This window comes from Procambarus clarkii, chromosome 80 (genome assembly GCF_040958095.1).
Source record: "Procambarus clarkii isolate CNS0578487 chromosome 80, FALCON_Pclarkii_2.0, whole genome shotgun sequence".
NCBI classification, from domain to species: domain Eukaryota; kingdom Metazoa; phylum Arthropoda; class Malacostraca; order Decapoda; family Cambaridae; genus Procambarus; species Procambarus clarkii.
In genome coordinates this window covers 9,457,919-9,478,534 of record NC_091229.1, presented here as the reverse complement: position 1 = coordinate 9,478,534, position 20,616 = coordinate 9,457,919, and the positions used below count along the sequence as shown (strand labels likewise).

General features: G+C 52.2%; 1 protein-coding gene across 1 annotated transcript in view; it reads left to right on the top strand.

The window, feature by feature from the left end:
• LOC123752055 (uncharacterized) overlaps nt 1–20,616 on the top strand; it is a 156,635-nt gene that overhangs the window by 28,385 nt on the left and 107,634 nt on the right. The window contains exon 3 of the mRNA XM_069314745.1: nt 786–953. Coding sequence (XP_069170846.1) covers nt 786–953 — 168 coding nt within the window. The remainder of the gene's footprint in view (nt 1–785; nt 954–20,616) is intronic.

The window sequence follows — 20,616 nt, the reverse complement described above, 5'->3', positions numbered from 1 at the left end:
GTTCATGCAAAAGCTGACACCAGTAATCAACATCCAGATGAAATAGATTTCGAGCATAATTTAATTTTCATAGTTTCCTACTTTGTGCTTCAAACTCATACTGTATCTTGTGCTACCTACTTCTCCAATATTATTACTTACGACATATATCTTTACCAATGTAATCAGCTCTGTCAATTTATATTGTTGTTATTTGTTGATATAAAACTTTGCTGCAATGTACCATTTCATCTTACCTTATATGTTAGAATAAGGACCTGCCCGAAACGCTGTGCATGTTAGTGGCTTTAGAAGAATGTACAAATACCAATCTTATGTAATCTCACCAACCCATTGTATTTCCTTATGAATAAATTATTATTATTATTATTTTCTTTATTATTATTATTATTAACTGTGCCTTAGACTGAAAACTAGGAGAATATCGCCAAGAATCGCGCTGCCTGGCGCTGACAAGTTCATGTTGGTGAAAGAGCTTACGAACAAAACAGACTGAATGACGACTGTGGAAAGGTGGTGTCTTCGCAAGCCCAGGGCTGGCGGCTCCCCATACCAGCAGCTCACACTTCCCCACTACAATCGTATAATCCTAACCCGCTCCCACACAAATTGTTGACAATGAGTGGTCGCCATCGATATTGATGAACATGTGTATATATATTTCAAGAAGAAAATGTTTCAGAAGTCTTGACCTTTGTGTTTTACTGAAAGTTTAAACAATTACTCCCATTGTGGAACTATATTTGGTTCCTAATTTCTCTAAAGTAATTATTATATTTCCTCAGGAATGAAGTGCAGGAGGTGAAGTGGCTTCACCCAGGCGACGGCAGGGTAGAGGACATGATAGCCATGAACAAACATGGCACTTGGCGCCATTGTGGATATTTTACCTTGCACTTGGAACAACCATTAGAACCACAGCAGTATCTTCAAGCTGTAACTCATCTGCGTAAGTAAGTACAGAGCACAACATTCTTTTGTATAAAACCAGCCATAATAAATAACTTTTTTGAGTTACTAGGTGTACCATCTCGTGCTAAGACAGAATTACTCCAAACTGCTGGAGAGTGCTAATTATTATATAATTTTATATAGAACATATTTATGCTTCGTTATTGTTGTGTTTCATTGTTCGTCAACGACGTGTTCATTGTTCATTAATGTCGTGTTCATTGTTCATCAACGTCGTACCTGTGAGAAAACGTCAACACTGTTCCTCTTCTATGCGCAGCTGTGCCAGAATAAAAGAAGTAAAATATTCTAATAAAGTCTGTGGAGCTAACCATAATGGAAGTGAGGGATGGGAATACTGGCCCCGGGTCGAGTGAGTACTGTGACTGGCAGTGGGTTACCTGGTTAACCTGGTTGATGGGGTTCTGGGAGTTCGTCTACTCCCCAAGCCCGGCCCGAGGCCAGGCTCGACTTGTGAGAGTTTGGTCCACCAGGCTGTTGCTTGGAGCGGCCCGCAGGCCCACATACCCACCACAGCCCGGTTGGTCCGGCACTCCTTGGAGGAATAAATCTAGTTTCCTCTTGAAAATGTCCACGGTTGTTCCGGCAATATTTCTTATGCTTGCTGGGAGGACGTTGAACAACCGCGGACCTCTGATGTTTATACAGTGTTCTCTGATTGTGCCTATGGCACCTCTGCTCTTCATTGGTTCTATTCTACATTTTCTTCCATGTCGTTCACTCCAGTACGTTGTTATTTTACTGTGTAGATTTGGTACTTGGCCCTCCAGTATCTTCCAGGTGTATATTATTTGATATCTCTCTCGTCTTCTTTCTAGTGAGTACATTTGGAGGGCTTTGAGACGATCCCAATAATTTAGGTGCTTTATTGCGTCTATGCGTGCCGTATATGTTCTCTGTATTCCCTCTATTTCAGCAATCTCTCCTGCTTTGAAGGGGGAAGTGAGTACTGAGCAGTACTCAAGACGGGACAACACAAGTGCCTTGAAGAGTACAACCATTGTGATGGGATCCCTGGATTTGAAAGTTCTCGTAATCCATCCTATCATTTTTCTGGCTGTCGCAATATTTGCTTGGTTATGCTCCTTAAACGTTAGGTCGTCAGACATTATTATTCCCAAATCCTTTACATGCTGTTTTCCTACTATGGGTACATTTGATTGTGTTTTGTACTCTGTATTATGTTTAAGGTCCTCATTTTTACCGTACCTGAGTACCTGGAATTTATCACTGTTAAACATCATGTTATTTTCTGATGCCCAGTCGAAAACTTTATTAATATCAGCTTGAAGTTTTTCAATGTCCTCAGCTGAGGTAATTTTCATACTGATTTTTGTGTCATCTGCAAAGGATGATACGAAGCTGTGACTTGTATTTTTGTCTATATCTGATATGAGAATGAGGAAAAGCAGTGGTGCAAGGACTGTACCCTGAGGTACAGAGCTTTTCACTGCACTTGGACTAGATTTTATATGGTTGACAGTTACTCGCTGAGTCCTGTTTGACAGAAAACTGAGTATCCAGCGTCCTACTTTACCGGTTATTCCCATTGACTTCATTTTGTGTGCTATCACGCCATGGTCACATTTATCGAAGGCCTTTGCGAAGTCCGTGTATATCACATCAGCATTCTGTTTCTCTTCTAATGCCTCAGTGACTTTGTCGTAGTGCTCAAGTAGCTGTGAGAGGCACGATCTTCCCGCTCGAAATCCATGTTGGCCTGGGTTATGAAGGTCATTGGTCTCCATGAAATTGGTGACCTGACTCCTAATCACTCTCTCAAATACTTTTATGATGTGCGATGTTAGTGCAACTGGTCTATAATTTTTTGCCAATGCTTTGCTCCCTCCCTTGTGTAGAGGGGCTATGACTGCCACTTTAAGTGCATCTGGTATCTCCCCCGTGTCCAAGCTCTTCCTCCACACTATACTGAGTGCCTGTGCTACCGGCACTTTGCATTTCTTTATAAATATTGAATTCCATGAGTCTGGACCTGGGGCCGAGTGCATGGGCATGTTTTCAATTTCTTTTTCAAAATTTAGTGCGCTCGTGTTTATATCAGTTATATTTACCGGGGTTTGAATATCCCGCATAAAGAAATTGTCTGGATCTTCCACCTTCATGTTGTTTATTGGAGTGCTAAACATGTCCTCATACTGCTTTTTTAGGATTTCACTAATTTCTTTGTCATCCTCCGTGTATGAACCTTCACTTGTACGAATAGGTCCAATACTGGCAGTGGTTTTTGCTTTTGATTTCGCATATGAGAAAAAATATTTTGGATTTTTCTTTATTTCCTGAATTGCTTTCTGTTCTAACTGCCTTTCTTCAGTTTCATATGAGTGTTTCAATTTCCGCTCGATTTCTTCAATCTCCCTATTTAAATTATTCCTTCTTTGACGGGAAATTCGTGTCTGCATAAGCAGTTCCGTTATTTTTTTCCTGCGTTTATAGTGTCGTCTGCGTTCTCTTTCTACGTTAGATCTCTTTCTGGCTTTCCTCAAAGGAACATGTTTCAGACAGACTTGATACGCTTCTGAAGTAAGTTTTTCTATTCCTTCTGTAGGACTTGTATTATTTAGAACAGTTCCCCATGGAATGTTTGTAAGTTCCCTGTTTATTATCTCCCAGTCCATCCTTTTATTATTAAAATTGAATTTACTGAATAGCCCCTCTCGCTTTATCAACGTTTTAGGTCTATTCTGAGTATTGATGGTCGTTTGCACTTCAATGAGTTTGTGGTCTGAGTATGTGGTATCTGATATCGTAATGTCTCTGATAATGTCTTCATTGTTCGTAAAGACCAGATCTAGAATATTTTCATTTCTCGTTGGCTCCGATATCTGCTGATTGAGTGAAAATTTGTCACAGAATCTAAGTAGTTCTCTAATCTGTGGTTGGTTAGGTCCTGATAGATTTCCTGGTATAATATTATTGTTTGCTATTTTCCACCTGAGACTAGGCAAGTTGAAGTCACCTAGGAAAATAATATCAGGTATCGGGTTCTCCAAATTATCAAGGCTATTCTCTATTTTGCTTATCTGTTCTGTGAATTCCTCAGCCGTTGCATCTGGCAGTTTGTATATTAGTATAATCACTAAATTTATTTTCTCTATTTTTAATCCCAGTACCTCTACCACCTCATTTGTAACGTTTAGGAGCTCCGAGCATACAAGGTCTTCCCTAATATACAGACCCACTCCTCCATGTGACCTAATTTTCCTATCACACCTGTATAGGTTATATCCTGGAATCCAGATCTCACTGTCCAACAATTCCCCTGCATGGGTTTCTGTGAAAGCTCCAAATACTGCATTTGACTCCGTGAGGAGGCCATTTATGAACTGTACTTTGTTGTTTGTTCTTGTTTTCAGTCCTTGTATGTTGGCAAAGATGAATGAGGTTACTCTATTAGTGATAGTTTGAATGGGAGACTTTTTCGGCACGTCCATTAATCGTGGACATAATGAGTTTGTTCTGACCAGTACTGATTGTTGTAGGGCAGTTTTCTGTCGTAGTTGTAGTTCCCTTTCGGTGGGTAATTGTATCTGTAATTCTGGAATGCCAGTGGATCTGGCATCCAGTTCCATACACTCTCCATGCTGCTCCTTTTGAATTCTCTGCCGGTCTGGTATAAAAAATTTATAGAGTTTCCTCCAAATTCATTATCCTGCTTGCCACTCTTTATGTAGCGTTCCGTGCCTTTCACGTGAAAGTGTGGGCAGCTAAGGTCATAGCATTTTCTGTCCTCTAGTGAGGTTTGGCACATGTCAGGATGGAAAAACCTACATATTGATCCAAATCGACACTCACCTTTCCTAAGCATATTTAAACATTTTTTGGGATGTTGGTAACTGCATTCTAATCCTTTCTTATTACCAGCATATCTATGTCTGCATATGCCCTTTGCATAAAATTTGCATAAGTCTGTCCTTCTGTTCTGAATTGCTCTATCGAGAACCGTCGTGGTGTCTGTACCTATCGAGCTGTCAGTGCTGTCTGGTACACTTTCTAGTTTACTGTCATCTACATCCAGGCCTACTGAGTCAGAGTTTGCAACTTCCTGAGTTTCAGCCTCAGTTTCATCCCTGACTATAGCCTCCGCCCCTTGTATATTAGAATTGTTGTTCCTTTCCCACTCCTTCTGGATGGCTGGTAGGCTTCCAATGAATGATGTTTTCCGATCATGCGTCATGTTATCTAGAAGGTTTTTTAGGATATTCCAAGCTGGCAGGTCATTTTTACACACCCAGAGCAAGTGGCCATCTCTCAGTGCCGTAGTGTTACTCACTCCTGTACAAGCCGAATGGAATCTAGTCTTACAGATATAACATTCAATTCCCGTAACCTTCGTCTTTATGAAGTTGTTACAGTGGCCACAAATTTGTTTATTTACTCCCATATTGCCTTGTTTTGTTGTATATATCTATATATTTATAATATTATATGTATATTGTATATTTGTAACAATATATATGTATATATATTTATATGTTTAATATTATAATATTATATGTATATCGTATATTTGTAATATTATGTATGTTATTTTGTTCAAACTTTATGGCAGAAAGAGGGTCGAGTGAGTACTGTAACTGGCAGTGGGTCGAGTGAGTACTGTGGCTGGCAGTGGGTCGAGTGAGTACTGTGACTGGCAGTGGGTCGAGTGAGTACTGTGGCTGGCAGTGGGTCGAGTGAGTACTGTGGCTGGCAGTGGGTCGAGTGAGTACTGTGGCTGGCAGTGGGTCGAGTGAGTACTGTGGCTGGCAGTGGGTCGAGTGAGTACTGTGGCTGGCAGTGGGTCGAGTGAGTACTGTGGCTGGCAGTGGGTCGAGTGAGTACTGTGGCTGGCAGTAAGTCGAGTGAGTACTGTGGCTGGTCCTGGGTGGAATGAGTACTGTGGCCGGTCCTGGGTGGAGTGTGGACTGTTGGCTGGTCCTGGGTAGAATGTTAACTGGTGACTGGTCCTTGGTGGAGTGTGGACTGGTCCTTGGTGGAGTGTGAACTGGTGGCTGGTCCTTGGTGGAGTGTGGACTGGTGGCTGGTCCTTGGTGGAGTGTGGACTGGTGGCTGGTCCTTGGTGGAGTGTGAACTGGTGGCTGGTCCTTGGTGGAGTGTGGACTGATCCTTGGTGGAGTGTGAACTAGTGGCTGGTCCTTGGTGGAGTATAGACTGGTGGCTGGTCCTGGGTGGACTGTGAACTGGTGACTGGTCCTTGGTGGAGTGTGAACTGGTGACTGGTCCTTGGTGGAGTGTGGACTGATCCTTGGTGCAGTGTGAACTGGTGGCTGGTCCTTGGTGGAGTGTGAACTGGTGACTGGTCCTTGGTGGAGTGTGGACTGATCCTTGGTGCAGTGTGAACTGGTGGCTGGTCCTGGGTGGAGTGTGGACTGGTGGCTGGTCCTGGGTGGAGTGTGGACTGGTGGCTGGTCCTTGGTGGAGTGTGGACTGGTGGCTGGTCCTTGGTGGAGTGTGAACTGGTGGCTGGTCCTGGGTGGAGTGTGGACTGGTGGCTGGTCCTTGGTGGAGTGTGGACTGGTAGCTGGTCCTGAGTGGAGTGTGAACTGGTGGCTGGTCCTTGGTGGAGTGTGGACTGGTGGCTGGTCCTTGGTGTAGTGTGGACTGGTGGCTGGTCCTGGGTGGAGTGTGGACTGGTGGTTGGTCCTAGGTCGAATAAGTACTGGGGCTACACCACATCCCTTGTGGCACACCATAAACCCACACCCCCGGGGCACGCAATAACCCGGAAGGCACATCATTCCATGGAGGGCATACCACACCCCCGGGGGCACACCCCCGGGGGCACACCACACTGTAACAGGAGGTGGGGGAAATAGCTCTATCTTGTCCATTATCCCACCCCTAGTTAACTATCCTAACGGGAGGGTGGAGGAAATGGCTCTCTTTTGTCCATTATTCCACCCCCCAGTTAGCTAATCTAAAGCTCTCCCCAGAGTCCCTACTGCAGCCTCTAGTTCAACACCTTGTGACCTAGGTATTTGATTACCTAGGTGTCACGACAACAAGGCATTGTAACCTGATCAGCTACCCGCGACTCTAGAAAAACACTAGAACAGTTCACGGCCACGAACGAATCAGAGAAACGAAAGGAAAGAGATGAATAATGAAGTAATTAGTGAAGGTTTGGGGTGAGGGAGTAGGGAGGACTAGGCGGGAGGAGGGAGGAGTGTGGTCAGGTGAAAGAGAGAGAGGGTACGGAGATGAAATGGAAGTAGTGGTAGAGGTAGAATGGTAGATAGGTAGAAGTATGAAAGTAGATAATAGAAGTAGAAGGTAGACTGCCACCATCCACTCAAGACCATTATATACAAGACCAGGAATGGAACTTGTCGGAATCACAAAATTCTCTAAGATGTCATTATAAACATGATTTAACTGGAATCATGTTCCAGGCAAGATTCTCTTAGTTACTAACTCGAGTTTGCCATGTATCAGAAATTCCAAGAACTCGGGAACGCAATTAAAGTCAAATTAAAAGTAAATGAATCAACTATTTATTTAGCATGATGAATATCAGAATTCAAGCAATCAAACTAAAGGTTCATTACTAATGTACCAAGTGAGTCACTTCACCAGAATTCGAGACCATTACAGCCGTCTGCCCCCTGATTGTCACACAACACTAGTAAACACGACTACGTCACCTTTCATGTTCAACTCACCAAGTGTCTGCCTATAGCTGGATAGAGAGGGGGATGGGGGACTGTAGTGGACAGAGACTGTTCCGCCCCGTCCGGCTGACAGCCTCTCGGTTTTGCTCTGCTGGCTGTTCTCCTGTCTGCTGTCTGTCTCTTCCTATCTATCCCTCGAGTGCACAGTACCCTGGGTTATAATGGGGACCAACTAGCTAACTCCGCCCCCAAGTAGATAGCCCCAGGCACTCTACCAAGCCACACCTTAAATTGGCGGCATGTTTGAAGGTCACTCCCGGCTAGTCGCCAGCAATTATGAGCTTAGGGGGCATATTCATTTAAATTCATGTAAATTAAAAGTGATTCAATTTGCTTATAAATTTATGTATGAAATGATTATAGAAACGGCTGCAACTGGTCCAAGTTTCACCATCACACCCTAAACAGAAAAGGAGAAAAAAAATTCACAACGTATTATGCAACGAATGTTCAACATTCTCAAATAATCTCAGGGAACACATGTGTCAACTAAAATGTCTACTATGTGCTGTAGAAGCACAAACTCTTGTAATAATTGTAATATGTATGTGCAATATATATATATATGTAAAAAACATTTTTTTTTTTCTTTTTTTTTCTTTTTTTATGACAATTTATTTTCTCGTTTGTTATCAAGGGATTTGCATGAAACTGACACACCTTGCTCAATGGATGCCTATCTCCAAGGGTGCTAATTATGAACGAAATCTGTCGAAGTCAAGCTCAGCTACAGGTGGCCGAACTTGGATCTTTATTTTACTCTGGAAAGTAATTTACAACTTCAAAGTACCTCAGAGCGTTCATTTATTAATCAATTTACATGCAAATTACACCTTATATGTAGAGTTTGTGCTTCTACAGCACATTGTAGACATTTTAGTCCAAAGTCCATTTGTTGATTTTATAAAAATTTATAAACATCATATATTGCATATTTTTGGAAGGGTAACTTTGAATGATTATATTATTGCACTAAACACTTTTTTGATAAAATGATAAAACTACTCACAGCAATCCTTTATTATGTGCCAAATATAATATCGGAGTGTTATAGAAAGGATTTTAGTTGACACATGTGTTCCCTGAGAGTATTTGAAAATGTTGAAAATTCGTTGCATAATACGTTGTGTATTTTTTTTCTCCTTTTCTGTTTAGGGTGTGATGGTGAAACTTGGACCAGTTGCAGCCCTTTCTATAACCATTTCATAAATATATTTATAAGCAAATTGAACCACTTTTAATTTTACATGAATATGCCACCTTAGCGGAGACCAGGTTAACTTCCCACGACCTGACCTTGGTCACTTGGTGGTCCTTAACACTTAGACGTAAGAGTTTCTTAGTTACTAGGGGCCACCAACCGGTGCCTCTCGAAATCTTGTCTGCGACTCCTGTTCTATATATATATATTAAATACAAAACACCTTTACGGTGTTACAACATACCCGGGGCACACTACACCCCCGGGGTCACACCACACCCCCGAGGGCACACCACACCCCAGGGGACATACCACACCTACGGGGGCACACCACACCTCCGGGGGGCACACCACACCCCCGAAGGCACACCATTCCCTCATGGGCACACCACACCCCCGGGGGCACACCACACCCCCGGGGGAACACCACCCCGCCGGGGACACACCACATCCCCCCAGGGGCACACCACACCACCGGGGGCACACCAGACCCCCGAGACACACCCCACTCCCGGGGGCACACAACACCCCCGAGGGCATACAACACCTCCGGGGGCACACCACACCACCCAGAGGAACACCACACCCCCGGGGGCACACCACACCCCCGGGGGCACACCACACCCCCGGGGCACACCACACACCCGAGGGAACACCACACCCGCGAGGCAAACCACACCCCCGGGCCCACCACACCCTCCAGGGGCACACCACACCCCCCAGGGGCACACCACACCCCTGGAGGCACACCACACCCCTAAGGGCACACCACACCCCCGAAGGCACACCACACCACCCAGGGGCACACCACACCCCCGAGGGCACACCACACCCACGAGGGCACATCACACCCTCCTAGGGCACACTACACCCTCCAGGGGCACACAACACCCCCGGGGGCACACCATACCCCCAGGGGCACACCACACCCCCTAGGGGCACACCACACCCCCTAGGGGCACACCACACGCTGCAGGGGCACACCACACCCCCCAGGGGCACACCACACCCCCAGGGGCACACCACACCCCCAGAGGCACACCACACCTCCTAGAGGTACACCACACCCCAAGAGGCACACCACACCTCCTAGAGGCACACCACACCCCCCTGGTGCACACCACACCCCCGAAAGCTCACCATACAACCCAGGGGCACACCACACCACCGAGGGCACACCACACTCCTGGGGGCACACCAAACCCCTGGGGGCACACCACACCCCCGAGGGCACCCCACACCCCCGAGGGCACACCACACCCCTGGGAGCACACCACACACTCCAGGGGCACACCACATCCGCGAGGGTACACCATATCCGCGAGGGCACTCCACACCCCTGATGGCACACCACACCATCCAGGGGCACACCACACCCTCCAGGGGCACACCACACCTCAGGGGGCAAATCACACACCCCCAGGGGCAAACTACACCCCGAGGGGCACACCACACCTTCCAGGGGCACACCACACCCTCCAGCGGCACACCACACCCTCCAGTGTCACACCACACCCCGTAGGAGCACACCACACCCTCCAGGGCCACTCCACACCCCCGGGGGACCACCACACCATTGGGGGCACACCACACCCTCCAGGAGCACACCACACCCCCCAGGGGGGCACACCACACCCCCATGGGCACACCACACCTCCGAGGGCACATCACACCCTCCAGGGGCACACCACATCCACGGAGGCACACCACACCCCCGGGGGCACACGACACACCCGGGGGCACACCACACCCCCGGGGCCACACCACACCTCCGAGGGCACACAACACCCCTGGGGTCACACCACATCCCCGGGGACACACAACACCCCTAGGAGCAAACCACACCCCTGGGCACACCACACCCCCGAGGGCACACCACACCCCCGAAGGCGCATCACACCTCCGAGGAGACACCACACCCCCGGGGACACACCACACCCCCAGGGGAACACCACACCCCTGGACACACCACACCCCCGAGGGTACACCACACCCCGGGGCACACCACACCCTCGGGGCACACCACACCCTCCAAGGGCCCACAAAACCCTCCAAGGGCACACCACACCCTCCAGGAAAACACCACACCCCCAGGGGCACAACACACCCCGAGGGCACATCACACCCTCGAGGGCACACCACACCCACGAGGGCACACCACACCCCCAAGGGCACACCACACCCCGGGGCACACCACACCCTCGGGGCACACCACACCCTCCAAGGGCCCACAAAACCCTCCAAGGGCACACCACACCCTCCAGGAAAACACCACACCCCCAGGGGCACAACACACCCCGAGGGCACATCACACCCTCGAGGGCACATCACACCCCCGAGGGCACACCACACCCTATGTGGTGTGGTGTGAACTATAAACTATAAACTAAACTATATGAACTATAACAATGGGTGGACCTAAGATAATAGTGACAGTCATTTACAACCCTCCCCTAAATGACAGAAGACCTAGACAGGAGTTTGATAGGAACAACATGGCAACCATTAATATAATAGAGAGAGCAGCTTCAGTTGCCTGCAGGAATGGCTCAAGACTCTTAATCACGGGTGATTTCAACCATGGAAAGATAGACTGGGAGAATGGGGACCCACATGGTGGTGCAGATACGTGGCGAGCTAAACTCTTGGAAGTGGCAACAAGGAATTTTCTGAGCCAGCATGTCAAGGAACCCACAAGAATGAGAGGCAATGATGAACCAGCTAGACTCGACTTAATATTCACCCTGAATGAGTCAGAAATAAGGGAAGTCAAAGTTGAAGCCCCCATAGGAATGAGTGACCACAGTGTACTGACCTTTGAGTACTTGGTGGAGGTAGGGATAACCTATCCAAGGATGGGAGTGGAGGGGAAAAGACTGAATTACCGAAGAGGAAAATATGACGAGATGAGGAACTTCCTCAGGGGAATACCATGGGAAACAGAACTTAGAGACAAGAATGTGCAGGTCATGATGGATATTGTCACCCAAAAGTGCCAGGAAGCTGCAGACAGGTTTATCCCCGTCCAAAAGGAGAAAAACGAAAAACAACAGAAAAACCCATGGTTCAACCAGGAATGTAAGGTAGCGAAACAACTGAGTAAAAGAACATGGAGAAACTACAGAAATAACAGAACACCAGAGAGCAAGGAGAGATACCAGAGGGCCAGAAATGAGTACATCAGAGTGAGGAGGGAAGCAGAGAGACAGTTTGAAAATGACATCGCGAGTAAAGCCAAGACCCAACCAAAGCTGCTCCACAGCCATATCAGGAGGAAAACAGCAGTGAAGGAACAAGTGATGAAGCTGTGGAAAGGGGAGAACAGATACACAGAGAATGACAAGGAGGTGTGTGAAGAACTCAACAAGAGATTCCAGGAGGTCTTCACAATAGAACAAGGAGAAGCCCCTGCACTAAATGAGGCGGCGGCAAACCAAGCAACCTTGGAGGAATTTGACCTCACCAGTGATGAGGTCAAAAGGTGTCTGCTGGAGCTAGATGTGACAAAGGCTGTTGGGCCTGATAGAATCTCACCATGGATACTAAAGGAAGGTGCAGAAGCACTAAGTGTGCCACTCTCTTAGGTGTATAACAGGTCACTGGAAACAGGAGACTTACCAGAAAGTTGGAAGACAGCTAACGTGGTCCCAATATACAAAAAGGGTGACAGGCAAGATGCACTGAATTACAGGCCAGTTTCCTTAACTTGTATACCATGCAAGGTGCTGGAGAAGATCGTGAGGAAAAGGCTCTTAGAGCATCTGGAGGGAAATAACTTTGTAACGCACCACCAACATGGGTTCAGAGATGGTAAATCGTGCCTCACAGGTTTAATAGAATTTTATGACCAGGCAACGAAAATTAGGCAGGAAAGAGAAGGGTGGGCCGACTGCATTTTCCTGGATTGCCAAACAGCCTTTGACACAGTACCCCATAAAAGGCTGTTAAAAAAGTTGGAGCAACAGGCAGGAGTAAAAGGGAAGGTGCTCCAGTGGATAAGGGAGTACTCAAGCAACAGGAAACAGCGAGTAACGGTGAGGGGGAAGACATCAGAGTGGCGAGATGTCACCAGCGGAATCCCACAGGGCTCAGTACTTGGACCCATCCTGTTTCTAATATATGTGAACGATCTTCCAGAGGGTATAGACTCATTCCTCTCGATGTTTGCTGATGATGCAAAAATTATGAGAAGAATCAAGACGGATGAAGATAGACAGAGACTACAGGATGACCTGGATAAACTGGAGGAATGGTCTAGAAAATGGCTGCTGAAGTTCAACTCTGGAAAGTGTAAGGTGATGAAATTAGGCGAAGGGAGCAGGAGGCTGAACACAAGGTATCATCTGGGAGGGTAAATCCTGCAAGAATCAAATAGAGAGAAGGATCTGGGGGTTGATATCACACCGAACCTGTCCCCAGAGGCCCACATCAAAAGAATATCATCAGCGGCATATGCTAGACTGGCCAACATAAGAACTGCCTTCAGAAACTTGTGTAAGGAATCTTTCAGAACCCTGTATACCACTTATGTAAGACCAATCCTGGAGTATGCAGCTCCAGCCTGGAGTCCATACCTAGTTAAACACAAGACAAAGTTAGAGAAGATTCAGCGGTATGCCACCAGGCTCGTCCCGGAACTGAGAGGATTGAGCTACGAGGAAAGGCTAAAGGAGCTGAACCTCACATCCCTGGAAAACAGAAGAGTAAGGGGAGACATGATAACCACCTACAAAATTCTCAGGGGAATTGACAGGGTGGACAAAGACAAACTCTTCAGCACGGGTGGGACACGAACAAGGGGACACAGGTGGAAACTTAGTACCCAGATGAGCCACAGAGACGTTAGAAAGAATTTTTTCAGTGTCAGAGTAGTTAATAAATGGAATGCACTAGGAAGTGATGTGGTGGAGGCTGACACCATACACAGTTTCAAATGTAGATATGATAGAGCCCAGTAGGCTCAGGAATCTGTACACCAGTTGATTGACAGTTGAGAGGCGGGACCAAAGAGCCAAAGCTCAACCCCCGCAAGCACAATTAGGTGAGTACAATTAGGTGAGTACACCCCTGGGAGCACACCACACACTCCAGGGGCACACCACATCCGCGAGGGTACACCACATCCGCGAGGGTACACCACATCTTCCAGGGGCACACCACATCCACGGGGGCACACCACATCCACGGAGGCACACCACACCCCCGGGGGCACACGACACACCCGGGGACCCACCACACCCCCGGGGCACACCACACTCCCGGGGCACACCACACCCCCAGGGACACACCACACCCCCAGGGGCACACCACACCACTGGGCACACCACACACCCCGAGGACACACCACACCCCCGGGGCACACCACACCCCCGGGGACACACCACACCCCCAGGGGCACACCACACCCCTGGGAACACCACACCCGCGAGGGCACACCACACCCCCGAAGGCGAACCACACCCCCGAGGACACACCACACCCCCGGGGACACACCACACCCCCAGAGGAACACCACACCCCTGGACACACCACACCCCCGAGGGCACACCACACCCTAGGGCACGCCACACCCTCGGGGCACACCACACCCTCCAAGGGCACACAACACCCTCCAAGGGCACACCACACCCTCCAGGAAAACACCACACCCCCGGGGGCACACCACACCCCGAGGGCACACCACACCCCCGAGGGCACACCATACACTCCAGGGGCACACTACACCCTACAGGGGCACACCACACCCCCGAGGGCACACCACACCCCTTCGGTTACATCACACCCCTGAGGGCACACCACACCCCTGGGAGCACAACACACACTCCAGGGGCACACCACATCCGCGAGGGTACACCACACCCTCCAGGGGCACACCACACCCTCAGGGGGACACCACACCCTCCAGGGGCACACCACACCCCCCAGGGAGCACACCACACCCCCAGGGGCACACCACACCCCCGAGGGTACATCACACCCTCCAGGGGCACACCAAATCCAGGGAGGCACACCACACCCCCAGGGGCACACCACACACCCGGGGGCACACCACACCCCCGGGGGCACACCACACACCCGGGGGCACACCACACACCCGGGGGCACACCACTTCCCCGGGGGCACACAACACCCCTAGGAGCAAACCACACCCTTGGGGCACACCACACCCCCGGGGCACACCACACCCCCGGGGCACACCACACCCCCGGGGACACACGACACCCACAGGGGCACACCACACCCCTGGGCACACCACACCCCCGAGGACAAACCACACCCCCGGGGCACACCACACCCCCGGGGACACACCACACCCCTGGGCAAACCACACCCCCAAGGACACACCACACCCCCGGGAAACACCACACCCCCGGGGACACACCACATCCCCAGGGGCACACGACACCCCTGGGCACACGACACCCCCGAGGGGCACACCACACCCCCGAAGGCACACCACACCCCCGAGGACACACCACACCCCCGGGGACACACCACACCCCCAGGGGCACACCACACCCCTGGGCACACCACACCCCTGAGGGCACACCACACTTCAGGCCACACCACACCCCCGAGGACACACCACACCCCTGGGCACACCACACCCCCGAGGGCACACCACACCCCCGAGGGCACACCACATCCCCGAGGGCACACCACACCCCCGGGGGCACACCACACTGTAACAGGAGGTGGGGGAAATAGCTCTATCTTGTCCATTATCCCACCCCTAGTTAACTATCCTAACGGGAGGGTGGAGGAAATGGCTCTCTTTTGTCCATTATTCCACCCCCCAGTTAGCTAATCTAAAGCTCTCCACAGAGTCCCTACTGCAGCCTCTAGTTCAACACCTTGTGACCTAGGTATTTGATTACCTAGGTGTCACGACAACAAGGCATTGTAACCTGATCAGCTACCCGCGACTCTAGAGAAACACGAACAGTTCACGGCCACGAACGAAGCAGAGAAACGAAAGGAAAGAGATGAATAATGAAGTAATTAGTGAAGGTTTGGGGTGAGGGAGTAGGGAGGACTAGGCGGGAGGAGGGAGGAGTGTGGTCAGGTGAAAGAGAGAGAGGGTACGGAGATGAAATGGAAGTAGTGGTAGAGGTAGAATGGTAGATAGGTAGAAGTATGAAAGTAGATAGTAGAAGTAGAATGTAGACTGCCACCATCCACTCAAGACCATTATATACAAGACCAGGAATGGAACTTGTCGGAATCACAAAATTCTCTAAGATGTCATTATAAACATGATTTAACTGGAATCATGTTCCAGGCAAGATTCTCTTAGTTACTAACTCGAGTTTGCCATGTATCAGAAATTCCAAGAACTCGGGAACGCAATTAAAGTCAAATTAAAAGTAAATGAATCAACTATTTATTTAGCATGATGAATATCAGAATTCAAGCAATCAAACTAAAGGTTCATTACTAATGTACCAAGTGAGTCACTTCACCAGAATTCGAGACCATTACAGCCGTCTGCCCCCTGATTGTCACACAACACTAGTAAACACGACTACGTCACCTTTCATGTTCAACTCACCAAGTGTCTGCCTATAGCTGGATAGAGAGGGGGATGGGGGACTGTAGTGGACAGAGACTGTTCCGCCCCGTCCGGCTGACAGCCTCTCGGTTTTGCTCTGCTGGCTGTTCTCCTGTCTGCTGTCTGTCTCTTCCTATCTATCCCTCGAGTGCACAGTACCCTGGGTTATAATGGGGACCAACTAACTAACTCCGCCCCCAAGTAGATAGCCCCAGGCACTCTACCAAGCCACACCTTAAATTGGCGGCATGTTTGAAGGTCACTCCCGGCTAGTCGCCTGCAATTATGAGCTTAGCGGAGACCAGGTTAGCTTCCCACGACCTGACCTTGGTCACTTGGTGGTCATTAACACTTAGAGGTGAGAGTTTCTTAGTTACTAGGGGCCACCAACCGGTGCCTCTCGAAATCTTGTCTGCGACTCCTGTTCTATATATATATATTAAATACAAAACACCTTTACGGTGTTACAACATACCCGGGGCACACTACACCCCCGGGGTCACACCACACCCCCGGGGTCGCACCACACCCCCGAGGGCACACCACACCTCCGGGGACACACCACACCTACAGGGGCACGCCACACCTCCGGGGGCACACCACACCCCCGGGGGCACACCATACCCCCGGGGGCACACCACACCCACGAGGGCACATCACACCCTCCAAGGGCACACTACACCCTCCAGGGGCACACCACACCCCTGGGGGAACACCACACTCCCGACGGCACACCACACCCCTAAGGGCACACCACATCCCCGCAGGCACACCACACCACCCAGGGGCACACCACACCCCCGAGGGCACACCACACCACCCAGGGGCACACCACACCCCCGAGGGCACACCACACCCACGAGGGCACATCACACCCTCCAAGGGCACACTACACCCTCCAGGGGCACACAACACCCTTGGGGGCACACCATACCCCCAGGGGCACACCACACCCCCTAGGGGCACACCACACGCTCCAGGGGCACACCACACCCCCTGGGGCACACCACACCCCCAGGGGCACACCACACCCCCAGAGGCACACCAAACCTCCTAGGGGCACACCACACCCCCCAGGTGCACACTACACCCCCGAAAGCACACCACACCACCCAGGGGCACACCACACCACCGAGGGCACATCACACCCCTGGGGGCACACCAAACCCCTGGGGGCACACCACACCCTCGAGGGTACCCCACACCCCCGAGGGCACACCACACCCCTGGGAGCACACCACACACTAAAGGGGCACACCACATCCGCGAGGGTACACCATATCCGCGAAGGAACTCCACACCCCTGATGGCACACCACACCCTCCAGGGGCACACCAGACCCTCCAGTGGCACACCACACCTCAGGGGGTAAATCACACACCCCCAGGGGCACACCACACCCTCCAGCGGCACACCACACCCTCCGGGGGCACACCACACCCGCCAGGGGCACACCACACCCTCCAGAGGCACACCACACCCTTGGGGGCACACCACACCCTAAAGGGGCACACCACACCCCCGGGGAACCAGCACACCATTGGGGGCACACCACACCCTCCAGGGGCACACCACACCCCCGAAAGCACACCACACCACCCAGAGGCACACCACACCACCGAGGGCACACCACACTTCTGGGCGCACACCAAACCCCTGGGGGCACACCACACCCTCGAGGGCACCCCACACCCCCGAGGGCACACCACACCCCTGGGAGCAAACCACACACTCCAGGGGCACACCACATCCGCGAGGTACACCATATCCGCGAGGGCACTCCACACCCCTGATGGCACACCACACCTCCGGGGGCAGATCGCACCCCCCCCCAAGGGCAACGCACACACCCCAGGGGCACACACACCCTCCAGAGGCACACCACACCCCCAAGGGCAACGCACACCCCCCAGGGGCACACACACCCTCCAGAGGCACACCACACCCCCCAGGGGGCACACCACACCCCCAGGGGCACACCACACCCCCTGAGGGAACATCACACCCTCCAGGGGCACACCACATCCACGGAGGCACACCACACTCCCGAAGGCACAGGACTCACCCGGGGGCACACCACACCTACGGGGGCACACCACACCCCGGAGGGCACACAACACCCCTGGGGTCACACCACACCCCCAGGGGCACACCACTTCCCCTGGGGCACACAACACCCCTAGGAGCAAATCACACCCTTGGAGCACACCACACCTCCGGGGCACACCACACCCCCGGGGACACACCACACCCCTAGGGACACACCACACCCCTGGGCACACCACACCCCCGAGGGCACACCACTCCCCAGGGCACACAACACCCTCGGGGCACACCACACCCTCCAAGGGCACACAAAACCCTCCAACGGCACACCACACCCTTCAGGAAAACACCACACCCCCGGGGGCACACGACACCCCCGAGGGCACACCACACCCCCGAGGGCACACCACACCCACGAGGGCACACCACACCCACGAGGGCACACCACATCCCCAAGGGCACATCACACCCTCTAGGGGCACACTACACCATACAGGGGCACACCACACCCCCGATGGCACACCACACCACTGGGGTCACATCCCACCCCCGAGGGCACACCACACCCCTGGGAGCACACCACACACTCCAGGGGCACACCACATCCGCGAGGGGACACCACACCCTCCAGGGGCACACCACACCCTCCATGGGCACACCACACCTCCGGGGGCAAATCACACCCCCCAAGGGCAAACCACACCCCCCAGGGGCACACCACACCCTCCAGGGGCACACCACACCCCCAGGGGGCACACCACACCCCCAGGGACACACAACACCCCCGAGGGCATATCACAGCCTCCAGGGGCACACCACATCCACGGAGGCACACCACACCCCCGGGGGCACACGACACACCCGGGGGCACACCACACCCTTGGGATCACACCTTACCCCCGGGGGCACACCACTTCCCCGGGGGCACACAACACCCCTAGGAGCAAACCACACCCTTTGGGCACACAACACCCCCGGGGCACACCACACCCCCGGGGCATACCACACCCACAGGGGCACACCACACCCCCAGGGGGCACACCACACCCCCAGGGACACACAACACCCCCGAGGGCATATCACAGCCTCCAGGGGCACACCACATCCACGGAGGCACACCACACCCCCGGGGGCACACGACACACCCGGGGGCACACCACACCCTTGGGGGCACACCACACCCCCGAGGGCACACAACACCCTCCAAGGGCACACTACACCCTACAGGGGCACACCACAACCCCGAGGGCACATCACACCCCTGGGGTCCCATCACACCCCCGAGGGCACACCACACCCCTGGGAGCACACCACACATTCCAGGGGCACACCACATCTGCGAGGGTTCACCACATCCGCGAGGGTACACCACACCCTCCAGGGGCACACCACATCCACGGAAGCACACCACACACCCAGGGGCACACGACACACCCGGGGGCACACCACACCCCCGATGGGCACACCACACCCCAGAGGGCACACAACACCCCTAGGAGCAAACCACACCCTTGGGGCTCACCACACCCGCGGGGCACACCACACCCCTAGGAGCAAACCACACCCTTGGGGCTCACCACACCCGCGGGGCACACCACACCCCCGGGGACACACCAGACCCCCAGGGGCACACCACACCACTGGACACACCACACCCCCGAGGACACACCACACCCCCGGGGCACACCACACCCCCGGGGACACACCACACCCCTGGGCATACCACACCCTCGCGGGCACACCACACCCCCGAAGGCAGACCACACCCCCGAGGACACACCACACCCCCGGGGACACACCACACCCCCAGGGGAACACCACACCCCTGGACACACCACACCCCCGATGGCACACCACACCCCAGGGCACACCACACCCTCGGGGCACACCACACCCTCCAAGGGCACACAACAACCTTGGGAGCCGGTCGGCCGAGCGGACAGCACGCTGGACTTGTGATCCTGTGGTCCCGGGTTCGATCCCGAGCGCCGGCGAGAAACAATGGGCAGAGTTTCTTTCACCCTATGCCCCTGTTACCTAGCAGTAAAATAGGTACCTGGGTGTTAGTCAGCTGTCACGGGCTGCTTCCTGGGGGTGGAGGCCTGGTCGAGGACCGGGCCGCGGGGACACTAAAGCCCCGAAATCATCTCAAG